This window comes from Oncorhynchus kisutch, linkage group LG15 (genome assembly GCF_002021735.2).
Source record: "Oncorhynchus kisutch isolate 150728-3 linkage group LG15, Okis_V2, whole genome shotgun sequence".
In the NCBI taxonomy this organism is placed as follows: domain Eukaryota; kingdom Metazoa; phylum Chordata; class Actinopteri; order Salmoniformes; family Salmonidae; genus Oncorhynchus; species Oncorhynchus kisutch.
The window spans coordinates 21,794,151-21,814,273 of record NC_034188.2 but is presented as its reverse complement, the minus strand read 5'-3'; the positions used below and the strand labels follow the sequence as shown (position 1 = coordinate 21,814,273).

Sequence of the window (20,123 nt, the reverse complement as noted above, 5' to 3'; positions counted from 1 at the left end):
TTTCCCACTTCCTGTTTGGATTTGTCTCAGGTTTTCACCTGCCTTATGAGTTCTGTTATACTCACAGACATCATTCAAACAGTTTTAGAAACTTCAGAGTGTTTTCTATCCAATACTATAAATAATATGCATATATTAGCATCTGGGACAGAGTAGCAGGCAGTTTACTCTGGGCACCGTATTCATCCAAGCTACTCAATACTGCCCCCCAGTCACCAAGAAGTTAATGCATTTGAGTCAATCAGTTGTGTTGTGACAAGGTAGGGTTGATATACAGAAGATAGCACTACTTGGTAAAATACCAAGTCCATATTATGTGAATGTTTACTTTAAAACATGAAGATCAGTCAACACGGAAAAGTTCAAGAACTTTGAAAGTTTCTTCAAGTGCAGTCGCAAAAACCATCAAGAGCTATGATGAAATTGGCTCTCATGAGGACCGCCACAGGAATGGAAGACCCAGAGTTACCTCTGCTGCAGAGGATAAATTCATTAGAGTTACCAGCCTGAAATTGCAGCCCCAAATAAATGCTTCACAGAGTTCAAGTAACAGACTGTTCAAAGGAGAATGCGTGAATCAGGCCTTTGTGGTTGAATTGCTGCAAAGAAATCACTACTAAAGGACACCAATAAGAAGAAGAGACTTGCTTGGGCCAAGAAACATGAGCAATGGACATTAGACCGGTGTAAATTTGTCCTTTGGTCTGGAGTCCATATTGGAGATTTTTGGTTCCAACCGCCATGTCTTTGTGAGACGCGGTGTGGGTGAATGGATGATCTCTGCATGTGTATTTCCCACCATGAAGCATGGAGGAGGAGGTGTGATGATGTGGGGGTGCTTTGCTGGTAACACTGTCTGTGATTTATTTAGAATTCAAGGCACACTTTACCTACATGGCTACCACCGCATTCTGCAGCGATATGCCATCCCATTTGGTTTGTGCTTAGTGGGACTATTACTTATTTTTAAACGGGACAATGACCCAATACACCTCCAGGCTGTGTAAGGGCTATTTGACCAAGCAGGAGAGGGATGGAGTGCTGCATCAGATGACCTGGTCCCCACAATCACCCGACCTCAACCCAGTTGAGGTGGTTTGGGATGACTGGGACCGCAGAGTGAAGGAAAAGCAGGCAACAAGTGCTCAGAATATGTGGGAACCCCTTCAAGACTATTGAAAAGGCATTTCAGGTGAAGCTGGTTGAGAGAATGCCAAGCGTGTGCAAAGCTGTCATCAAGGTAAAGGGTGGCTATTTGAACAATCTGAAATATAACATACAGTGCCTTGCGAAAGTATTCGGCCCCTTTGAACTTTGCGACCTTTTGCCAGATTTCAGGCTTCAAACAAGATATAAAACTGTATTTTTTTGTGAAGAATCAACAACAAGTGGGACACAATCATGAAGTGGAACGACATTTATTGGATATTTCAAACTTTTTTAACAAATCAAAAACTGAAAAATTGGGCGTGCAAAATTATTCAGCCCCTTTACTTCCAGTGCAGTAAACTCTCTCCAGAAGTTCAGTGAGGATCTCTGAATGATCCAATGTTGACCTAAATGACTAATGATGATAAATACAATCCACCTGTGTGTAATCAAGTCTCCGTATAAATGCACCTGCATTGTGATAGTCTCAGAGGTCCGTTAAAAGCGCAGAGAGCATCATGAAGAACAAGGAACACACCAGGCAGGTCCGAGATACTGTTGTGAAGAAGTTTAAAGCCGGATTTGGATACAAAAAGATTTCCCAAGATTTAAACATCCCAAGGAGCACTGTGCAAGCGATAATATTGAAATGGAAGGAGTATCAGACCACTGCAAATCTACCAAGACCTGGCCGTCCCTCTAAACTTTCAGCTCATACAAGGAGAAGACTGATCAGAGATGCAGCCAAGAGGCCCATGATCACTCTGGATGAACTGCAGAGATCTACAGCTGAGGTGGGAGACTCTGTCCATAGGACAACAATCAGTCGTATATTGCACAAATCTGGCCTTTATGGAAGAGTGGCAAGAAGAAAGCCATTTCTTAAAGATATCCATAAAAAGTGTCGTTTAAAGTTTGCCACAAGCCACCTGGGAGACACACCAAACATGTGGAAGAAGGTGCTCTGGTCAGATGAAACCAAAATTGAACTTTTTGGCAACAATGCAAAACGTTATGTTTGGCGTAAAAGCAACACAGCTCATCACCCTGAACACCCTATCCCCACTGTCAAACATGGTGGTGGCAGCATCATAGTTTGGGCCTGCTTTTCTTCAGCAGGGAGAGGGAAGATGGTTAAAATTGATGTGAAGATGGATGGAGCCAAATACAGGACCATTCTGGAAGAAAACCTGATGGAGTCTGCAAAAGACCTGAGACTGGGACGGAGATTTGTCTTCCAACAAGACAATGATCCAAAACATAAAGCAAAATCTACAATGGAATGGTTCAAAAATAAACATATCCAGGTGTTAGAATGGCCAAGTCAAAGTCCAGACCTGAATCCAATCGAGAATCTGTGGAAAGAACTGAAAACTGCTGTTCACAAATGCTCTCCATCCAACCTCACTGAGCTCAATCTGTTTTGCAAGTAGGAATGCGAAAACATTTCAGTCTCTCGATGTGCAAAACTGATAGAGACATACCCCAAGCGACTTACAGCTGTAATCGCAGCAAAAGGTGGCGCTACAAAGTATTAACTTAAGGGGGCTGAATAATTTTGCACGCCCAATTTTTCAGTTTTTGATTTGTTAAAAAAGTTTGAAATATCCAATAAATGTCGTTCCACTTCATGATTGTGTCCCACTTGTTGTTGATTCTTCACAAAAAAATACAGTTTTATATCTTTATGTTTGAAGCCTGAAATGTGGCAAAAGGTCGCAAAGTTCAAGGGGGCCGAATACTTTCGCAAGGCACTGTATATTTTGATTTGTTTAACACTTTTTTTGGTTACTACATGATTCCATATGTGTTATTTCATACTTTTGATGTCTCACTATTATTCTACAATGTTCAAAATAGAACAAATAAAGAAAAACCCTTGAATGAGTAGGTGTGTCCAAACCTTGACCGGTAGTAGATAGTATGTAAAAAATGAACACACAAATCAGATATAGATTATTTGAAAGCATGGCACATTCAGACACTAAGCTGTGAACAAAGTCTGAAGAAGAAGAAGAAGAAGAATATAGAGCACATACAGTGTATGGATAAAAAGCACAATAGCCCATAACAACCTCTAGGTTTCTGTTATCAGATCCATTCCACTGTGATAATCATTTCGGCTTTCCCCTTTCTTTCTCTCCTCCCTGTTTGTGAGGGGTCTGCTGGGACTGAGTTATTGCACATGCTTTATGTTTATTAGCCACATTACCCACTATATCAGTACATTTGCACCAAAGACTCACATTAATGAAGTCAAATGAAATCTGAAGTGATTTTAAACAGAGGCGGATGGGAAGAGCCCATCAAGCATGACTGGGTGAAACGCGGTGGAGTAAGGAACCAGGAAGTGTCTGTGAGCCCTAGTGGGTGACCTAATTCCCACCCACCACTCAGTGCTGTCAATTTCCATTGCTTCTCACCAGGCCCACCTACGGATGCCCTAGGCTTCCCATGAATTATATAAATGATTATATGTAAATATGTTTTTTAACATCTCCTCTGATCCAGGTGCCTTTCTGTTCTCATTTGTCACATTAGAGAGTCATTAGCATGAAGCTTACAGGCGTTATAATATACCACAACGGAGGCTGATCTGTCATGTCTGGATGAAGGCTGTTATGTTGTGGATTCTGGTCAGTTCAAGATCAGGTGGAAGGGGCTATATCAATGGTTGAGTAGAGTTTAGAGTAGTTATAATCTGATCTAAGATCAGCCTGGTATTGAGATACATAACAGCGAAACCCTGTTGCCCCAAACTAAATATAATGGATCTGTAAACAGTATAGATCAAGGGAGAGGACAGCTGGCATCTATCACTCCTGGAGGCTCACTGGGCCCTCTTCTCTCCTCACTCAACAGCCCCTTAATCCCAGTTTCTCCAAACACTTCGCCCACAGCCTCTCTCTCCCTCTCTGTTTTCCTCTGCCAACCAGCTGACTGTGTGGTGACAAATACCTCCTTGCCATCTCCAATTATACTGTCATGTAAGGATGATGTCCTACTCTGGTTCACTCAACAAAGCATAAGCACCAAGTAAACACCTCTTCCATGACACAGAAAAATAAACATTTACCCTTTCACAAAACCCCAACTTCAAAGCCAAATCCAAGAAATCTAAGTTTGTGGGCATGGTGTGTCTTTTATGATTGAAATGTTAAAGTAAAAAGCAATGTGGGCATAAAGGCAAGTTCTGCAAGTGTATTTGGTTGAGGGTGAAAACAGTGCTCCAAGTAAATGTTGATGACATCCAAAATGCTCTTGTACTAGGTTCATTATCATCCATTCAAATGACTGAATATGGAGCTAAAATAACATAGAATGTATTGCTCTAGCCATAGCCTGGCTAGGCATTTTATTTGACCTACCTAAACACTGTATTGAGTGAGCTGACCAATATATGTGTTGACAGCCTGAGGAGGGGACACTAGAGTGTATCTGGACAGTTTCCTGTGCAGCGAGACAAATGACTCCAGGCAGGGTGACTCCAGGCAGGGTGACTCCAGGCAGGGTGACTCCAGGCTCAAGGTGATGGTAAAGGCTTGGTTCCGAGGAAACTCACTTTAACTTCATCCCCCCTTCTCTCTCTCCTTCTCTCTCTGTGAGTCTTGGCATCACTGCATAATCAAATGTTCCTGTTACTGACTTCCTGTCTGTCCAGTGTGTAGGCGAGCGAGGGAGGGAGAGGGTGAGGGAGACTGCTTCCACAGAACAGAAGATAAAGATTTCTGCCCCATGATACCAGGGGCTGGTCAGCGTGGGACATACTGTCTGTCTGAGAAAAGGACTCATCCAGTTACTGTTCCAGTCTTTCCAAAACACAAGGCTGTCCCCAAAACACAGGCCTAAAAATACTGCCTCTGAAACATACCATTATTATTCCAAATGTGATTTCAATAATATCTCAATACCATTTTTGTGGTCTCCATTTTTGCTCTGATGAGAGAATCCCTACCAGGCTGCAATGTGACTTATTACTGCTCTCTAAAAGCAAATCAGGGCTGTTATCATGTGCAGGCAGGGTGGGAGAGGAAACATGGCTAAACTGACGACAGATCTGCTCTGGGCTCAGGTATGGGAGAGGATAAATGGCTAAACTGAGGACATATCTGCTCTGGGCTCAGGTATGGGACAGTAAACATGGCTAAACTGAGGACAGATCTGCTCTGGGCTCAGGTATGGGACAGGAAACATGGCTAAACGGAGGACAGATTTGCTCCTGTGTGAATACTCTCCAATTATCAGTGTAATGAGAGTGAATCCCTGTCCCCACATGTAGCATACGGGATGAGACAAATGAAGGACCCAAACACATGGCCAGAGCCATGCAGTACACACACTGTCTCTCACAGGGCCATGCAGTACACACACTGTCTCTCACAGGGCCATGCAGTACACACACTGTCTCTCACAGGGCCATGCAGTACACACACTGTCTCACACACTGTCTCACACACTGTCTCTCACAGGGCCATGCAGTACACACACTGTCTCTCACAGGGCCATGCAGTACACACACTGTCTCTCACAGGGCCATGCAGTACACACACTGTCTCTCACAGGGCCATACAGTACACACACTTTCTCTCACAGGGCCATGCAGTACACACACTGTCTCTCACAGGGCCATGCAGTACACACACTGTCTCACACACTGTCTCTCACAGGGCCATGCAGTACACACACTGTCTCTCACAGGGCCATGCAGTACACACACTGTCTCTCACAGGGCCATACAGTACACACACTTTCTCTCACAGGGCCATGGGTACACACACTGTCTCACACACTGTCTCTCACAGGGCCATGCAGTACACACACTGTCTCTCACAGGGCCATTCAGCACACACACTGTCTCTCACAGGGCCATGTAGTATACACACTGTCTCTCACACTGTCTCTCACAGGGCCATGTAGTACACACACTGTCTCTCACAGGGCCATGCAGTACACACACTGTCTCTCACAGGGCCATGTAGTACACACACTGTCTCTCACAGGGCCATGTAGTATACACACTGTCTCTCACAGGGCCATGTAGTACACACACTGTCTCTCACAGGGCCATGTAGTATACACACTGTCTCTCACAGGGCCATACAGTACACACACTGTATCTCACAGGGCCATGCAGTACACACACTGTCTCACACACTGTCTCTCACAGGGCCATGTAGTACACACACTGTCTCTCACACTGTCTCTCACAGGGCCATTCAGCACACATACCGTCTCTCACAGGGCCATGCATTACACACACTGTCTCACACACTGTCTCTCACAGTACACTCTCACTCACACACTCAGTCTATCTGATGAGTCTGATGAGTGGCTGGCTGACAGACAGGAGTCTGGAGTCTGATGGGTGGCTGGCTGACAGACAGGAGTCTGGAGTCTGATGGGTGGCTGGCTGACAGACAGGAGTCTGGAGTCTGATGGGTAGCTGGCTGACAGACAGGAGTCTGCAGTCTGATGGGTAGCTGGCTGACAGACACGAGTTTGGAGTCTGATGGGTAGCTGGCTGACAGACACGAGTTTGGAGTCTGATGGGTAGCTGGCTGACAGACAGGAGTCTGGAGTCTGATGGGTGGCTGGCTGACAGACAGGAGTCTGGAGTCTGATGGGTGGCTGGCTGACAGACAGGAGTCTGGAGTCTGATGGGTGGCTGGCTGACAGACAGGAGTCTGGAGTCTGATGGGTAGCTGGCTGACAGACAGGAGTCTGCAGTCTGATGGGTAGCTGGCTGACAGACACGAGTTTGGAGTCTGATGGGTAGCTGGCTGACAGACAGGAGTCTGGAGTCTGATGGGTGGCTGGCTGACAGACAGGAGTCTGGAGTCTGATGGGTGGCTGACTGACAGACAGACATTAGGGAAACAGACTCCTCCTCTGATTCACAGCCCCTACAAACTGATAGTCATTACATCATGATGCTCTAAACTAGACCACCAGCAACTTGTTACACATTACAGGTTTATACAATTTGCCTCTTCTTCTTCACTATTATCAATGCACACAATTCAGACTTTTCAAGGTGCAAGTCCACTCAGGTAAGCTGAATATTCAAGCCTCAAGCCTTATACCACTCCATAAATATTGAATGTCTCATGGGCTTTGAGAAAAAAAGAATAACAAATCCTCACTGCATAATTTTTAAAAATTAGCCTCTATCTCTTCCATAACCATCAAGAGGAACACCTCCTTAACCTCTCATTGTCTCCTCAAATCTTCTGCTTAGCGGGGCTAGCAATAAGGTTATTCGATTTATAAAGCCTTTGTAATGCCTGGTGCAATAACTGTTTTTTAGGAGGGATCAATAGGTGTTATCTGCTTGTCAATGTTTCATACTCCTCTATGACACAGAGGCTGGCCAGGTCCTTTCTGACTTTGCAGTGAATGCAGCTAATCCACTAATCAATAGCCTCAGTGATAACAGGATGCTTCCAAAGCCATTTAGCACACCCTTATCACTCTGGGAGTAGACACTCAACCTGTCAAAATAGTTTTTCCAGTAGCAGAGCTGAGGATGAGAGGAACATTTCATGCCCGTGAAAGGGAACAAGTATCCTCTTCCACACCCGTTTAATTTAAAAGGGGGATGAACAGTGATATCTCTCTTCTCATTTCAGACGGTTGGGCTTGTAAAGGGAGAAGAGGAGGTTGTTAGATGGAGAAGCTGGAGGATAAGATCATCTAATTAAGCTTTAAAACAACAACAACGGGTTGTGTAGTGTTAGGGATGGGCTCTAGCACACGGCCATGAGCAGTGAGTAATTACCAAGAGTATGCATATTTCCACATACACTAAAACACAGGCTATCCAGGTGGGACCTTGAAAACATCAGAAACAACGCAGCCTGGGAGGATTTTACAGAATTTAGTTATTCTACGCCTTGTTGAGAAAAATTGATAAATAAACCTCAGAATAATAAGTAGCCAAAACAACAGCCAAACAGGAAGCTCAACAGAATCTACTCCTTTTAACAAACCAAAGCCAAGCAAAATCAAATCAATGTCCTTGAAGATGTTTTCTCTTCTCATGAGAGGTATTTAAAAGGAAGCTCCTCTTCTCTGTCTCTCTGTCTCTCTGTCTCTCTGTCTCTCTCTCTCTCTCTCTCCCTCTCTCTCTACCCCCTTCCCATGCTATTTCAGTCTGCCTGTCTCGCTCTGACTAACTCTGCGTGTCTCTCAATTTCAGTCACTCTCTCTCGCTCCCTTTTTATCTCCATCTTTCTCTTCCTCCCCGTCGCTTACCCAGTGACTCATCTGTCAGTGAGCGAGTGGAGATGGCGCTCATCTCTACCCCCTCCGCCCCCCCCATCTTCTCTCCCCAGCTGGGCCCCGCTCTGCTCTACAGGGGGTCTCTCTCATCCCCTCCCAACCCTGCTTCCCTTCCCGCTCTAATAACAACATCCATCTCCATTTTCCTCTGAGCTGGCTGCATCCAGGACACGATGAGGAGCTCTACAAATCCCCCAGGTCTTCAGCCCGGCTATATGGTTAACTGTACGGTGTAACTGCGCCATATGCTTTCAAGATACTGCAGTTTGGAGCGGGGAATGGCCTTAGACTACACTATTAAAAGAAGGGAACATCTGGTTGGCTGCCCATGTATCAACCTGTTAAATCATATATCAGTCTTGTTTATTGTTGTTTATCTACTTATTTCCTGGTTAGCTATATTGGGATATGGTGCATAGATGAGTAAGTCTCACAGAAGACACTGTATTTCAAGTCCTCCCAGCATCCTCCTGTAACAGGAAGCGTACTACAAACACAGTTCTTTGTTGGAGTGCATTGCCTGGCCTCCCACATGTCATAGTCTTTATTTAACTAGGCGAGTTAGTTAAGAACAAGTTCTTATTTACAATGACTGCCTACCAGGGAACAGATTTTTACCTTGTCTGTTCAGGGATTCGAGCCAGACACCTTTCATTTAGTGGCCCAACACTCTAACCACTATGCTACCTGCCACCCCTTTATGGTGGCTCAATTAGTGAGGCTGGCCACAGATAGGATCTGGGGAAGGATCGAGGCCAGAGGCTATAGGAGATTGATTGGTAAAGAGTTGGAACAGGAGAAATGAAGTCCAATTTCACAAAGAACAGCATGTGCAGTTGCTTCACTGATCACTTGGTCACAAAACATCATTATTCAAATACTTTGAAAAACATGAATTTGGTTGAAATTAATGACCTAATTGAATAATTGAGGTAAATTCATCCTAATTTCTGGTGAGCAGAGTGGGTGGGGTCAATCTTAGTTCTGAGGCTCCATGAAGACCTTCATTCTTCCAGCCTTAGTCTTAGCCATGGCCTCCTCTGTCAACATCTTTGAGGATCTATAATATACCGCCAGGTGCCCCAATGTATACTAAATTAGCACCCACTCTCACTTTGGACTGTCTGGGCTTATAATGGTAAGGGACAAATTGTGTTTGAATATTTAACATTGGATCACTCCCACGTAGCTATTTTCTAAATGGAGAGGGAGAGAGGGGAGAGAGTGTGCTTCCTGGCTAATTATGTTCAGGATTAAATGGAGTGGATTCCAATCAGGTGGAAAGAGTTTTCTAAAATAATGAGTGAGTGACCTCAGGTGAGAACACATTAGGATGGCTATCATGTTAACCTGCAAAGCTTCCATTTTGTCTGGTTCAAAAATATCCTCCAGCACGCAACTGGCTGAGAGCGGATACAAATGCCCCCGGCATTAAAATTAACATCTCTTGCCTCCCAACATTAGTACAAGATAAACAGTTGAGGCTAAAGCCGTCACAACAATAGACTCTCAGCCCTGCTTGTGTTGCTAACACACAAATGGAGTGACATGACAAGCCATCAGATCACAACTGACTTCAGACTAAAATGGTCTGACTGTGTCAAGCTAAGAGGCTACATTATTTGTCCTGAACTGTTCTGAAGTAATAACCATTCCCCATCTGTCCTAAACGGTTCCAAAATAATAACCAGTCATTATCTGTCCTTAACTGTTCCAAAATAATAACCAGTCATTATTTGTCCTGAACTGTTCTGAAGTAATAACCAGTCATCATCTGTCCTAAACTGTTCCAAAATAATAACCAGTCATTATTTGTCCTGAACTGTTCTGAAGTAATAACCATTCAACATATGTCCTTAACTGTTCCAAAATAATAACCAGTCATTATCTGTCCTGAACTGTTCTGAAATAATAACCAGTCATTATCTGTCCTTAACTGTTCCAAAATAATAACCAGTCATGATTTGTCCTGAACTGTTCCAAAATAATAACCAGTCATTATTTGTCCTTAACTGTTCCAAAATAATAACCAGTCATTATCTGTCCTTAACTGTTCCAAAATAATAACCAGTCATTATTTGTCCTGAACTGTTCTAAAGTAATAACCAGTCATTATTTGTCCTGAACTGTTCTAAAGTAATAACCAGTCATTATTTGTCCTGAACTGTTCTAAAGTAATAACCATTCATCATCTGTCCTGAACTGTTCCCGAAATAATAACCAGTCATTATCTGTCCTGAACTGCATTCATCATATGCTGCTTGTATACATGACAGGCCAAATAACTACAATACTGTGGAAGGAAACAAGCCAAATACCTACAATATTGTGGGAGGAAACAAGCCAAATACCTACAATATTGTGGAAGGAAACCAGCCAAATACCTACAATATTGTGGAAGGAAACAAGCCAAATACCTACAATACTGTGGAAGGAAACAAGGCAAATACCTACAATACTGTGGAAGGAAACAAGCCAAATACCTACAATATTGTGGGAGGAAACAAGCCAAATACCTACAATATTGTGGGAGGAAACAAGCCAAATACCTACAATATTGTGGGAGGAAACAAGCCAAATACCTACAATATTGTGGGAGGAAACAAGCCAAATACCTACAATATTGTGGAAGGAAACAAGCCAAATACCTACAATACTGTGGAAGGAAACAAGCCAAATACCTACAATACTGTGGAAGGAAACAAGCCAAATACCTACAATATTGTGGGAGGAAACAAGCCAAATACCTACAATATTGTGGAAGGAAACAAGCCAAATACCTACAATATTGTGGGAGGAAACAAGCCAAAATCTGTAGGCTAAAACAAACAAAAAAACAATTACTTTAAGATGTCAGAACTGGTTACATGAATAAGTGAAACAAGCCCATGTGAACTAAAATGGCTATTAATCAGGAGTGATTTTCTTTCGGAGATGAATATTTCATAGTGAGGGATTGTGTGTGCGTGGGTGTGTGTATGCGTGTGCGTGTGTGTGTGTGTGTGTGTGTGTGTGTGTGTGTGCGTGTGTGTGTATGGTGAACTAGATAAAAGGAGGGAAGGCCCCTTAACCCTGTGGCCCCTCAGCTGGCTGGGTTCAGGAGCAGGAGCCTTGCCCGCCAGAGGAGGAAAAATCAACGGCTGATTATTAATGAGGCCTCTCCACTATGTCAAGCTCAGTCTCTGCCAGGACTCAATGAAAAACAGAGGGAAAGTCACAGACCAATCTTATCTGGCTGAACCTGTTTCCCCTTCCTACTGCCAGCCGATCTAACACAGAACAAATGGCCTTTCCCCAGCACTTAATATCGGTCTCCAAGCCTGTGTGTGTGTACTGTAGTGTCATGGGAATCATGCAGGTCCCTACCTCCCCAGTCTGTGTCAGGGTCAGCTTGGGCAGCTTGCTCTTGGAGCTGGTGATGGTGCTGCCAAAAGCTGGGTTGCTGTAGCCCACGTCCGCCACCTCCAGAGGAGGCTTGAGCTCCGGGGAGTCCAGGGGTATCTGGTCCTGGCCGTCCATTGGCCGCACGTAGGCCGTAGGCTTTTGCTGCTGCACGGCGCTGGGCTTGACGTGCAGACCCTGCGGGAAGGTGGGTGTGGAGAGGCCACTGGGCAGCAGGGAGGTAGAGGCCACTGGGGAACTGGCCCCGTGGGAGCCCGGCTCCTGCTCCAGGGGAGACTTAACATGAGTGTTGCTGTCCTTGTAGCTGCCATGCTCGGCCGATGACGGGGCCTTAGGGGCCTGCTGCCCGCCCCCGTGCCTCCTGGAGAGAGTGGAGGTGGAGGAGGAGGAGGGGCTGCTGCTGGAGTCTCCCCTGTGGTCCACTACCTCGCCCTGTGAGATGAGCAGCTCCTCGTGTCTTTGGGGCTGCTGCTGCTGCTCATGGGTGAAGGAGTGTTTCCCCCTGCTGCAGGATGGGCCCCCCACCCCCTGGACCCCCAGGCCCCCCACCCCATGGACCCCCTGGCCCCCAACCCCCTGACCTCCCACCCCCTGGGTGCTGCAGTGGGCTCCCCGGGACCAGTCGGAGGACCAGGACTTCTTGGAGCTCTGATGGCCGTGCAGCAGACTGGAGCTGGTCAGAGAAGAAGAGGAGGGAGGAGGAGGGGGCATGGAGGTTGTATGGTTCCCTGTGCCCACCCTGTTGCTCCCCCTCTGGCCTCCCTTGGTTAAGAAGCTGGGCTGGTCTTGCTTCTCCATGGGGCCAGGGGTCTGGGGAACAAAGTTCTTGGGGATGCCCACCAGGTGGCTCTGGTTAGAGTGGCTGGTCAGGAGCTCCTTCATCTCATCGTAGTTCCCCAGAGTGTTCTGCACCCGGTTGGCCAGGGCGTCACCTTTGTTTGTCTACAGAGACAGAGACAGAGAGAGTGATAGAGGAGAGACGGTGAGATGTATAGTTAGTTACAGCCTCTAGTCCTCTCCCCAAGGTAATCATTCCCCACTACTCTGACAACTGACAGAGAGCAGCAGGTCATCAGAGATACACCTAATTACAGACAGACAGGAACTCTGCAGGCAGTGTGTGTGAAAGGAGGTGTGTGTGTGTGTGTGTGTGTGTGTGTGTGTGTGTGTGTGTGTGTGTGTGTGTGTGTGTGTGTGTGTGTGTGTGTGTGTGTGTGTGTGTGTGTGTGTGTGTGTGTGTGTGAATGCGTGCATACATAGAAAAGGGTGAAATCATGCCTTAGTGAGCAAGACGATTAGGCTGTACATTAAAAGCAACTCAGGAAAATGAAAAAGTAAGTAGCCCCTCTCTGAGTCTAATACAAACTTTACAAACTGTATTAAACTATAGTTCTGTACAAAGCACGTTCAGAAATCCATCTTAAGAGGGCACAGTTGGTGTATTAACATGTATTAAACAAGTGATTAAAACAAGCATTCTTAGTGTGGATCTATAGATAATAGATACCTTGTTTAGGTTGTTGGTCCCCCCCAAAGTGGATAGACTGGGCGCTTCTGTCTGTCAGTATAAAAAGACAGTAGTTTATAATCTAGTCACACTGAGGGATATAGTAGACCAATGGGATGATCTCACTAAATGTATAATCTAGTCACACTGAGGGATATAGTAGACCAATGGGATGATCTCACTAAGTGTATAATCTAGTCACACTGTGGGATATAGTAGACCAATGGGATGATCTCACTAAGTGTATAATCTAGTCACACTGTGGGATATAGTAGACCAATGGGATGATCTCACTAAGTGTATAATCTAGTCACACTGTGGGATATAGTAGACCAATGGGATGATCTCACTAAGTGTATAATCTAGTCACACTGTGGGATATAGTAGACCAATGGGATGATCTCACTAAGTGTATAATCTGCTCAACTGTATTGTTTATCAATAGTGATATGCGACTGTTAACACACTACTCTCTTCTAGCTAATATCTCTCAGTGGTAAACCTTCATTTTTTGAAAACCTCCAAATAAAGCTAAACTCATGAGCCCTCTTAAAAAAATATATGTTGTTGTAATAACTGTTTTATTTTGTTTTATTATTGTTTTGTTTTATTTATTTTGGTAGTTCAGCATAGAATGCAGTCACACAGGGAATTTCAGACAAAGGGCAGAACCACCCCCAAACTCATGACTTGCCTAAAAGGCAACATTCTATTTAATGTGCAACACATTACTGTTATATTCAGGCCAGGCCTTTTATGTGTAAGAACCTAGTAAGAATGTACAAAAATTACACTAAAACATGCATTATGCTATGATGCACCCTATATAAACAGAAATGATAACAGAAACACGTCACTAGCTATTTGAAAAGAACTGCAAATGAAGATTCATTTCAGTCATACAAGCTGTTTTCTGTATAGGGAGATCATTTGGCTATTGAATGGCAACAAAGGGAAAAGATACATGCGTACAGTGTAGCAGTGTTTGGTATCACAGAGGACTGTGGTGATAGTAATAATACAACACTACGTCAGACTCAGGAAGCATAAGCCTGTGTATTTGCACAACTCAATGTTAACAGCATAAAAGTAAATAAACAAATAATGGTTGATGGTCCGGGGAAGGGATGGTGTAGAGCATGAAGAGACATGATGCTGTGAGAGGGAATTATCTTCTGGGTGGTTAACCTTTGACCTGTCAACCGAAGAGGATGTCAGCTAGTGTAATGAATCTCCTCCTCGTCTGATGATGAAGAATAGGAATCATCGGACCAGTTTAATAAAGAAACTGAACACTGGATGACAAAAACAACAAAAGAGAATGAAACAGTTCTGTCTGGTAAGGATACAAAGACAGAAAACAACTACCTAAAAAATCATAGTGGGAAAACAGGCTGCCTCAGTATGGTTCTCAATCAGAGACAACGATCGACAGCTGCCTCTGATTGGGAACCATACCAGGCCAAACACAGAAATACAAAACCTAGAATACACAACATAGAATGCCCACCCTATCTCACGCCCTGACCAAACTAAAACAGAGACATAAAAAGGAACTAAGGTCAGGACGTGACAGTCACCCCCCGCCCCCCCCCAAAAGGTGAGGACTCCGGCCGCAAAACCTAAACCCATAGGGGAGGGTCTGGGTGGGCATCTGTCCGCGGTGGCGGCTCTGGTGCGGCACGTGGACCCCACTCCACCATAGTCTTAGCCCACATACGTGGCGGGACCCTCGCAGCGGGTTCTCGACCGAAGACCCTCGTAGAGGGCGCCACTGGACTGAGCGATGCCTCTGGACTGAGGGCCGCCTCTGGACTGAGGGGCTGCCATTCAGACAGCTCTGGAGTGAAGGGCGGCTCTGTCAGCTCCGGAGTGAAGGGCGGCTCTGTCAGCTCCGGAGTGAAGGGCGGCTCTGGCAGCTCCGGAGTGAAGGGCGGCTCTGGCAGCTCCGGAGTGAAGGGCTGCTCTGGCAGCTCCGGAGTAAAGGGCGGCTCTGGCAGCTCCGGAGTGAAGGGCGGCTCTGGCAGCTCCGGAGTGAAGGGCGGCTCTGGCAGCTCTGGAGTGAAGGGCTGCTCTGGCAGCTTCGGAGTAAAGGGCGGCTCTGGCAGCTCCGGAGTGAAGGGCGGCTCTGGCAGCTCCGGAGTGAAGGGCGGCTCTGCCAGCGCCGGAGTGAAGGGCGGCTCTGGCAGTGCCGGTGTGAAGGGTGGCTCTGGCAGCGCCGGACAGGCGGGAGGCTCTGGCAGTGCCGGACAGGTGGGAGGCTCTGGCAGCACCGAACAGGTGGGAGGCTCTGGCAGCGCCGGACAGGCAGAAGGCTCTTGCAGCTCCGGGCTGGAGGGAGACGCTGGCAGCTCCGGGCTGGAGGGAGACGCTGGCAGCTCCGGGATGGAGGGAGATGCTGGCAGCTCCGGGCTGGAGGGAGACGCTGGCAGTTCCAGGCTGGAGGGAGGCACTAGCAGCTCCGGGCTGGAGGGAGACGCTGGCAGCTCCGGGCTGGAGGGAGACTCTGGAGGAAGGAGACGGAGAGACAGCCTGGTCCTTGAAGGAGGCACAGGATAGACCGGGCCGTGGAGGCGCACTGGAGGTCTCGAACTAAGGGCCTGCACAACCCGTCCTGGCTGGATGATGATTTAGCCCGGCACGCGCGGGGCGCAGGTACAGGACGCACTGGGCTGTGCAGACACACGGGAGACACAGTGCGCAGCGCCGACGCAGGATATATCCTGGCCCGTGGAAACGCACTGGAGGTCTGGAGAGCAGGGCTGGCACCATGCGTTCTGGCTGGATCCTCACCCTAGCTCGGCAGATGCGGGGAGCTGGGATGTAGCGCACCGGGCTAAGAACACGTACTGGAGACACCGTGCGGTCCACCGCATAACACGGTGCCTGACCAGTACGATGCCCGCCATGGTAAGCACATCTTGGAGAGCTGTAGCGCCGAGCGGGCACAGGAAGTGCAGTGCTAGGGAGACGCACAGGAGGCCTGATGCGTGGGGCTGACACAGTCTTCACCAGACGGCTAGCACGCACCTCAGGACGAGTATGGAGAGCTGACTCAGGTGACATCGAATCCCAGAAACGCTCCGTCGGGCGGAAGTCGTGCCTCATGCACCAACACAGCAACTCTCTCCTCCAATCTCCCCATTAACTCTTTCACTGTCTCTGCTTCGCTTCCGTCGCTCACCTCCAATTTCGCCCTGACCGGCTCTGGTTCCATCCTTGGCTCATTACGATAAGCACGGGGAGTTGGCTCAGGTCTGACTCCTGACTCTGCCACACTCCCCGTGTACCACCCCCAAGACATTTCTGGGGCTGCCTCTCAGGCTTCCTTGCCAGCCGTGCCAACTCCTCGTAGTGTTTCCTCTCAGCCTTAGCTGCCTCCAGTTCCTCCTGTGGACGGCGATACTCCCCAGCCTGTGCCCAGGGTCCCTTGCCTTCCAGTATCTCCTCCAATCTCCATTTTTCCAGACAGCTCTGCTGCTCCTCACCACACTGCTTGGTCCTTTGGTGGTGGGTAGTTCTGTAACGAATCTCCTCCTCGTCTGATGATGAGGAATAGGAATCTTCGGACCAACACGCAGTGTGGTAAGTGTTCATCGTAAATGTAATAAAGAAACTGAACACTGGATGACAAAAACAACAAAAGAGAATGAAACAGTTCTGTCTGGTAAGGATACAAAGACAGAAAACAACTACCCACAAAATCATAGTGGGAAAACAGGCTGCCTCAGTATGGTTCTCAATCAGAGACAACGATCGACAGCTGCCTCTGATTGGGAACCATACCAGGCTAAACACAGAAATACAAAATCTAGAATACACAACATAGAATGCCCACCCCAACTCACGCCCTGACCAAACTAAAACAGAGACATAAAAAAGGAACTATGGTCAGGACGTGACAGTACCCCCCCCCAAAAGGTGCAGACTCCGGCCGCAAAACCCATAGGGGAGGGTCTGGGTGGGCATCTGTCCGCGGTGGCGGCTCTGGTGCGGCACATGGACCCCACTCCACCATAGTCTTAGACCACTTACGTGGCGCTTCTGGAGCGGGGACCCTCGCAGCGGGCCCCGGACTGAAGACCCTCGTAGAGGGCGCCACTGGACTGAGGGGCACCTCTGGACTGAGGGGCGCCTCTGGACTGAGGGGCGCCTCTGGACTGAGGGGCTGCGATTCTGGCAGCTCCGGAGTGAAGGGCAGCTCAGGCAACTCCGGAGTGAAGGGCGACTCTAAGGTCAGGACTTGACAGCTAGGGCTAAACTTCTGTCTGCATGCCAAGCATCACCCCTAACCAACCTTGTCTCCCATAAAACTTTAATGGCTGTACGGTTGTTGTTCCAAAAATAATAGCATTTTAGCTCACCCAAATGGATAACTATCCCCAGTTACTGTCATTTCAGTGGATTCTGAGCAGTGATGGCAGAGTTTGACATAAGGGCTGAAATGGGGCAGTTTATTAGTACACAGGGGCACAGGGAGAGAGGGAGGGATTCACCAAGTGTATGGGATATCTAAACAGACAACTGGATGGCATTTACAGCAATGACCTAGGGTCTTTCAAAGTCCTGGATGTTTATCTCAAACGAGGAGTGATACAAACTAAGGAGTGACCCCTGTATCAGGTCAGTCATAATTTCAGGAGCCAGAGACGGAAAAGCCTCAAACAGATCAGGGAGCATAGACCGAACCCTACTGTAACAGCAGTCTGTGTTTGACCAACCAGCAACCAGCCCAAAGCAGTAGTCTGTTATCCACCGTCAGCATGTCCTCCAAAGGGGAGCCTAAGCACACACAGGTTATTTAAGTCATGCGGTGAGGGCTCAGTATTTTTAGTGAGTGTGATGTTGAAGGGGCACTTGTAGACCTCCCAGACGCTGTCGTTCTCAGTGAGTGCAAAGACAGGGCACAAAGGGCTCTTGTGTAAAGAAGGAATGAGCCCTGGGCTGCTGGGTTTGGAGCAGGGCTGTCCTTCAGTGCACTGACTGCAGTCTGACTGCTCTGGATAGAGACTAACTACAGGTGATGAAAGGAGTAACTTCACTAGGCAGTAGAAGTATAACAATCTCACTTTATCTGGCTATCTACTATAGATTTTATTCACAGAGTTACACTGCTGTAAATTGATGTTTTTATACAGTACCTGTCAAAAGGTTGGACACTACTCATTCAAGGGTTTTATTTATTTTTTACTATTTTCTACTTTGTAGAATAATATAGTGAAGACATCAAAACAACGAAATAACACATATGGAATAATGTAGTAACCAAATGTGTTAAACAAATCTAAATACATTTTAGATTGATGACAGCTTTGCACACTCTTGGCATTCTCTCAACCAGCTTCATGAATGCTTTTCCAACAGTTTTGAAGGTGTCCCACATATGCTGAGCTGCTTTTCTTCCACTCTGCGGTCCAACTCATACCAAACCTCAATTGGGTTGAGGTCGGGTGATTGTGGAGGCAAGGTCGTCTGATGCAGCACTCCATCACTCTCATTCTTGGTCAAATAGCCCTTATACAGCATGGAGGTGTGTTGGTTCGTTGTCCTGTTGAATAACAAATGATAGTCCCACTAAGCACAAACCAGATGGGATGGTGTATCGTTGCAGAATGCTGTGGTAGCCATGCTGGTTAAGTGTTCTTTTAATTCTAAATAAATCACAGACAGTGTCACCAGAAAAGCACCCCCACACCATAACACCTCCTCTTCCATGCTTCACGGTGGGAACCACACATACGAACAATATCCGTTCACCTACTCTCCGTCTCACAAATCTCAAATTTGGACTCATCAGACTAAAGGACAGATTTCCACCGGTCTAATGTCCATTGCTCGTGTTTCTTGGCCAAAACAAGTCTCTTCTTCTTATTGGTGTCCTTTAGTAGTGGTTTCCTTGCAGCAATTCAACCATGAAGGCCTGATTCACGCAGTCTCCTTTGAACAGTTGATGTTGAGAAGGGTCTGTTACTTGAACTCTGTGAAGCATTTATTTGGGCTGCAATCTAAGGTGCAGGTAACTCTGGGTCTACCTTTCCTGTGGTGGTCCTCATGAGAGCCAGTTTCATCATAGCACTTGATGATTTTTGCGACTGCACTTGAAGAAGCTTTCAAAGTTCTTGAAATGTTCAGGATTGACTGACTTTAATTTATTAAAGTAATTATAGACTGTTGTTTCTCTGTGCTTATTTGAGCTATTCTTGCCATAATATGGACTTTGCCTTTTACCAAAAGACACACAAAAACACAACTGATTGGCTCAAACATATTAAGAAGGAAAGAAATTCCACAAATGTATGTTCAAGTAGGCACACCTGTTAATGGAAATGCATTCCAGCTGACTACCTCATGAAGCTGCTTGAGAGAATTCCAAGAGTGTGCAAAGCTGTTGTCAGGAAGTCGGCTCCCCTCCTTGTTCGGGCGGCGTTCGGCAGTCGACGTCATCGGACATTGCCGCTCCATTTTTCATTGTTCCATTTGTTTTGTCTTGTTCCCCCCATGTCTTTGTGTGGGATTGTTTTGTTACGTGTTTTGTATTGACGCGCCTAGCTGGTTTTCCCCCGGGTACTATATTTCAACCCGGAGTATGTTTAATTGTTAAACATTTTTGCTTATTTGTGACTTTGTCGCGCTTTGCACTTTTGCCTTTGGCTGAAGGTTTGTTGGACACTGTTGCGTCCGTCGGTTGTCTGCTTCTGCCGAATAAAGTGTGAGCCTGATCACAACTCTCTGCTCTCCTGCACCTGACTTCACCACAAGTAGATCACAACTCTCTGCTCTCCTG

At 46.6% G+C, this 20,123-nt stretch overlaps 1 protein-coding gene across 1 annotated transcript in view; it reads right to left on the bottom strand.

Annotated features, from left to right (window-relative positions):
- aff2 (AF4/FMR2 family, member 2) overlaps positions 1 to 20,123 on the bottom strand; it is a 351,632-nt gene that overhangs the window by 218,288 nt on the left and 113,221 nt on the right. Inside the window, exons 3-4 of the mRNA XM_031791376.1 lie at positions 13,340 to 13,390; positions 11,797 to 12,774 (exon numbers count right to left, since the gene is read on the bottom strand). Coding sequence (XP_031647236.1) covers positions 11,797 to 12,774; positions 13,340 to 13,390 — 1,029 coding nt within the window. The remainder of the gene's footprint in view (positions 1 to 11,796; positions 12,775 to 13,339; positions 13,391 to 20,123) is intronic.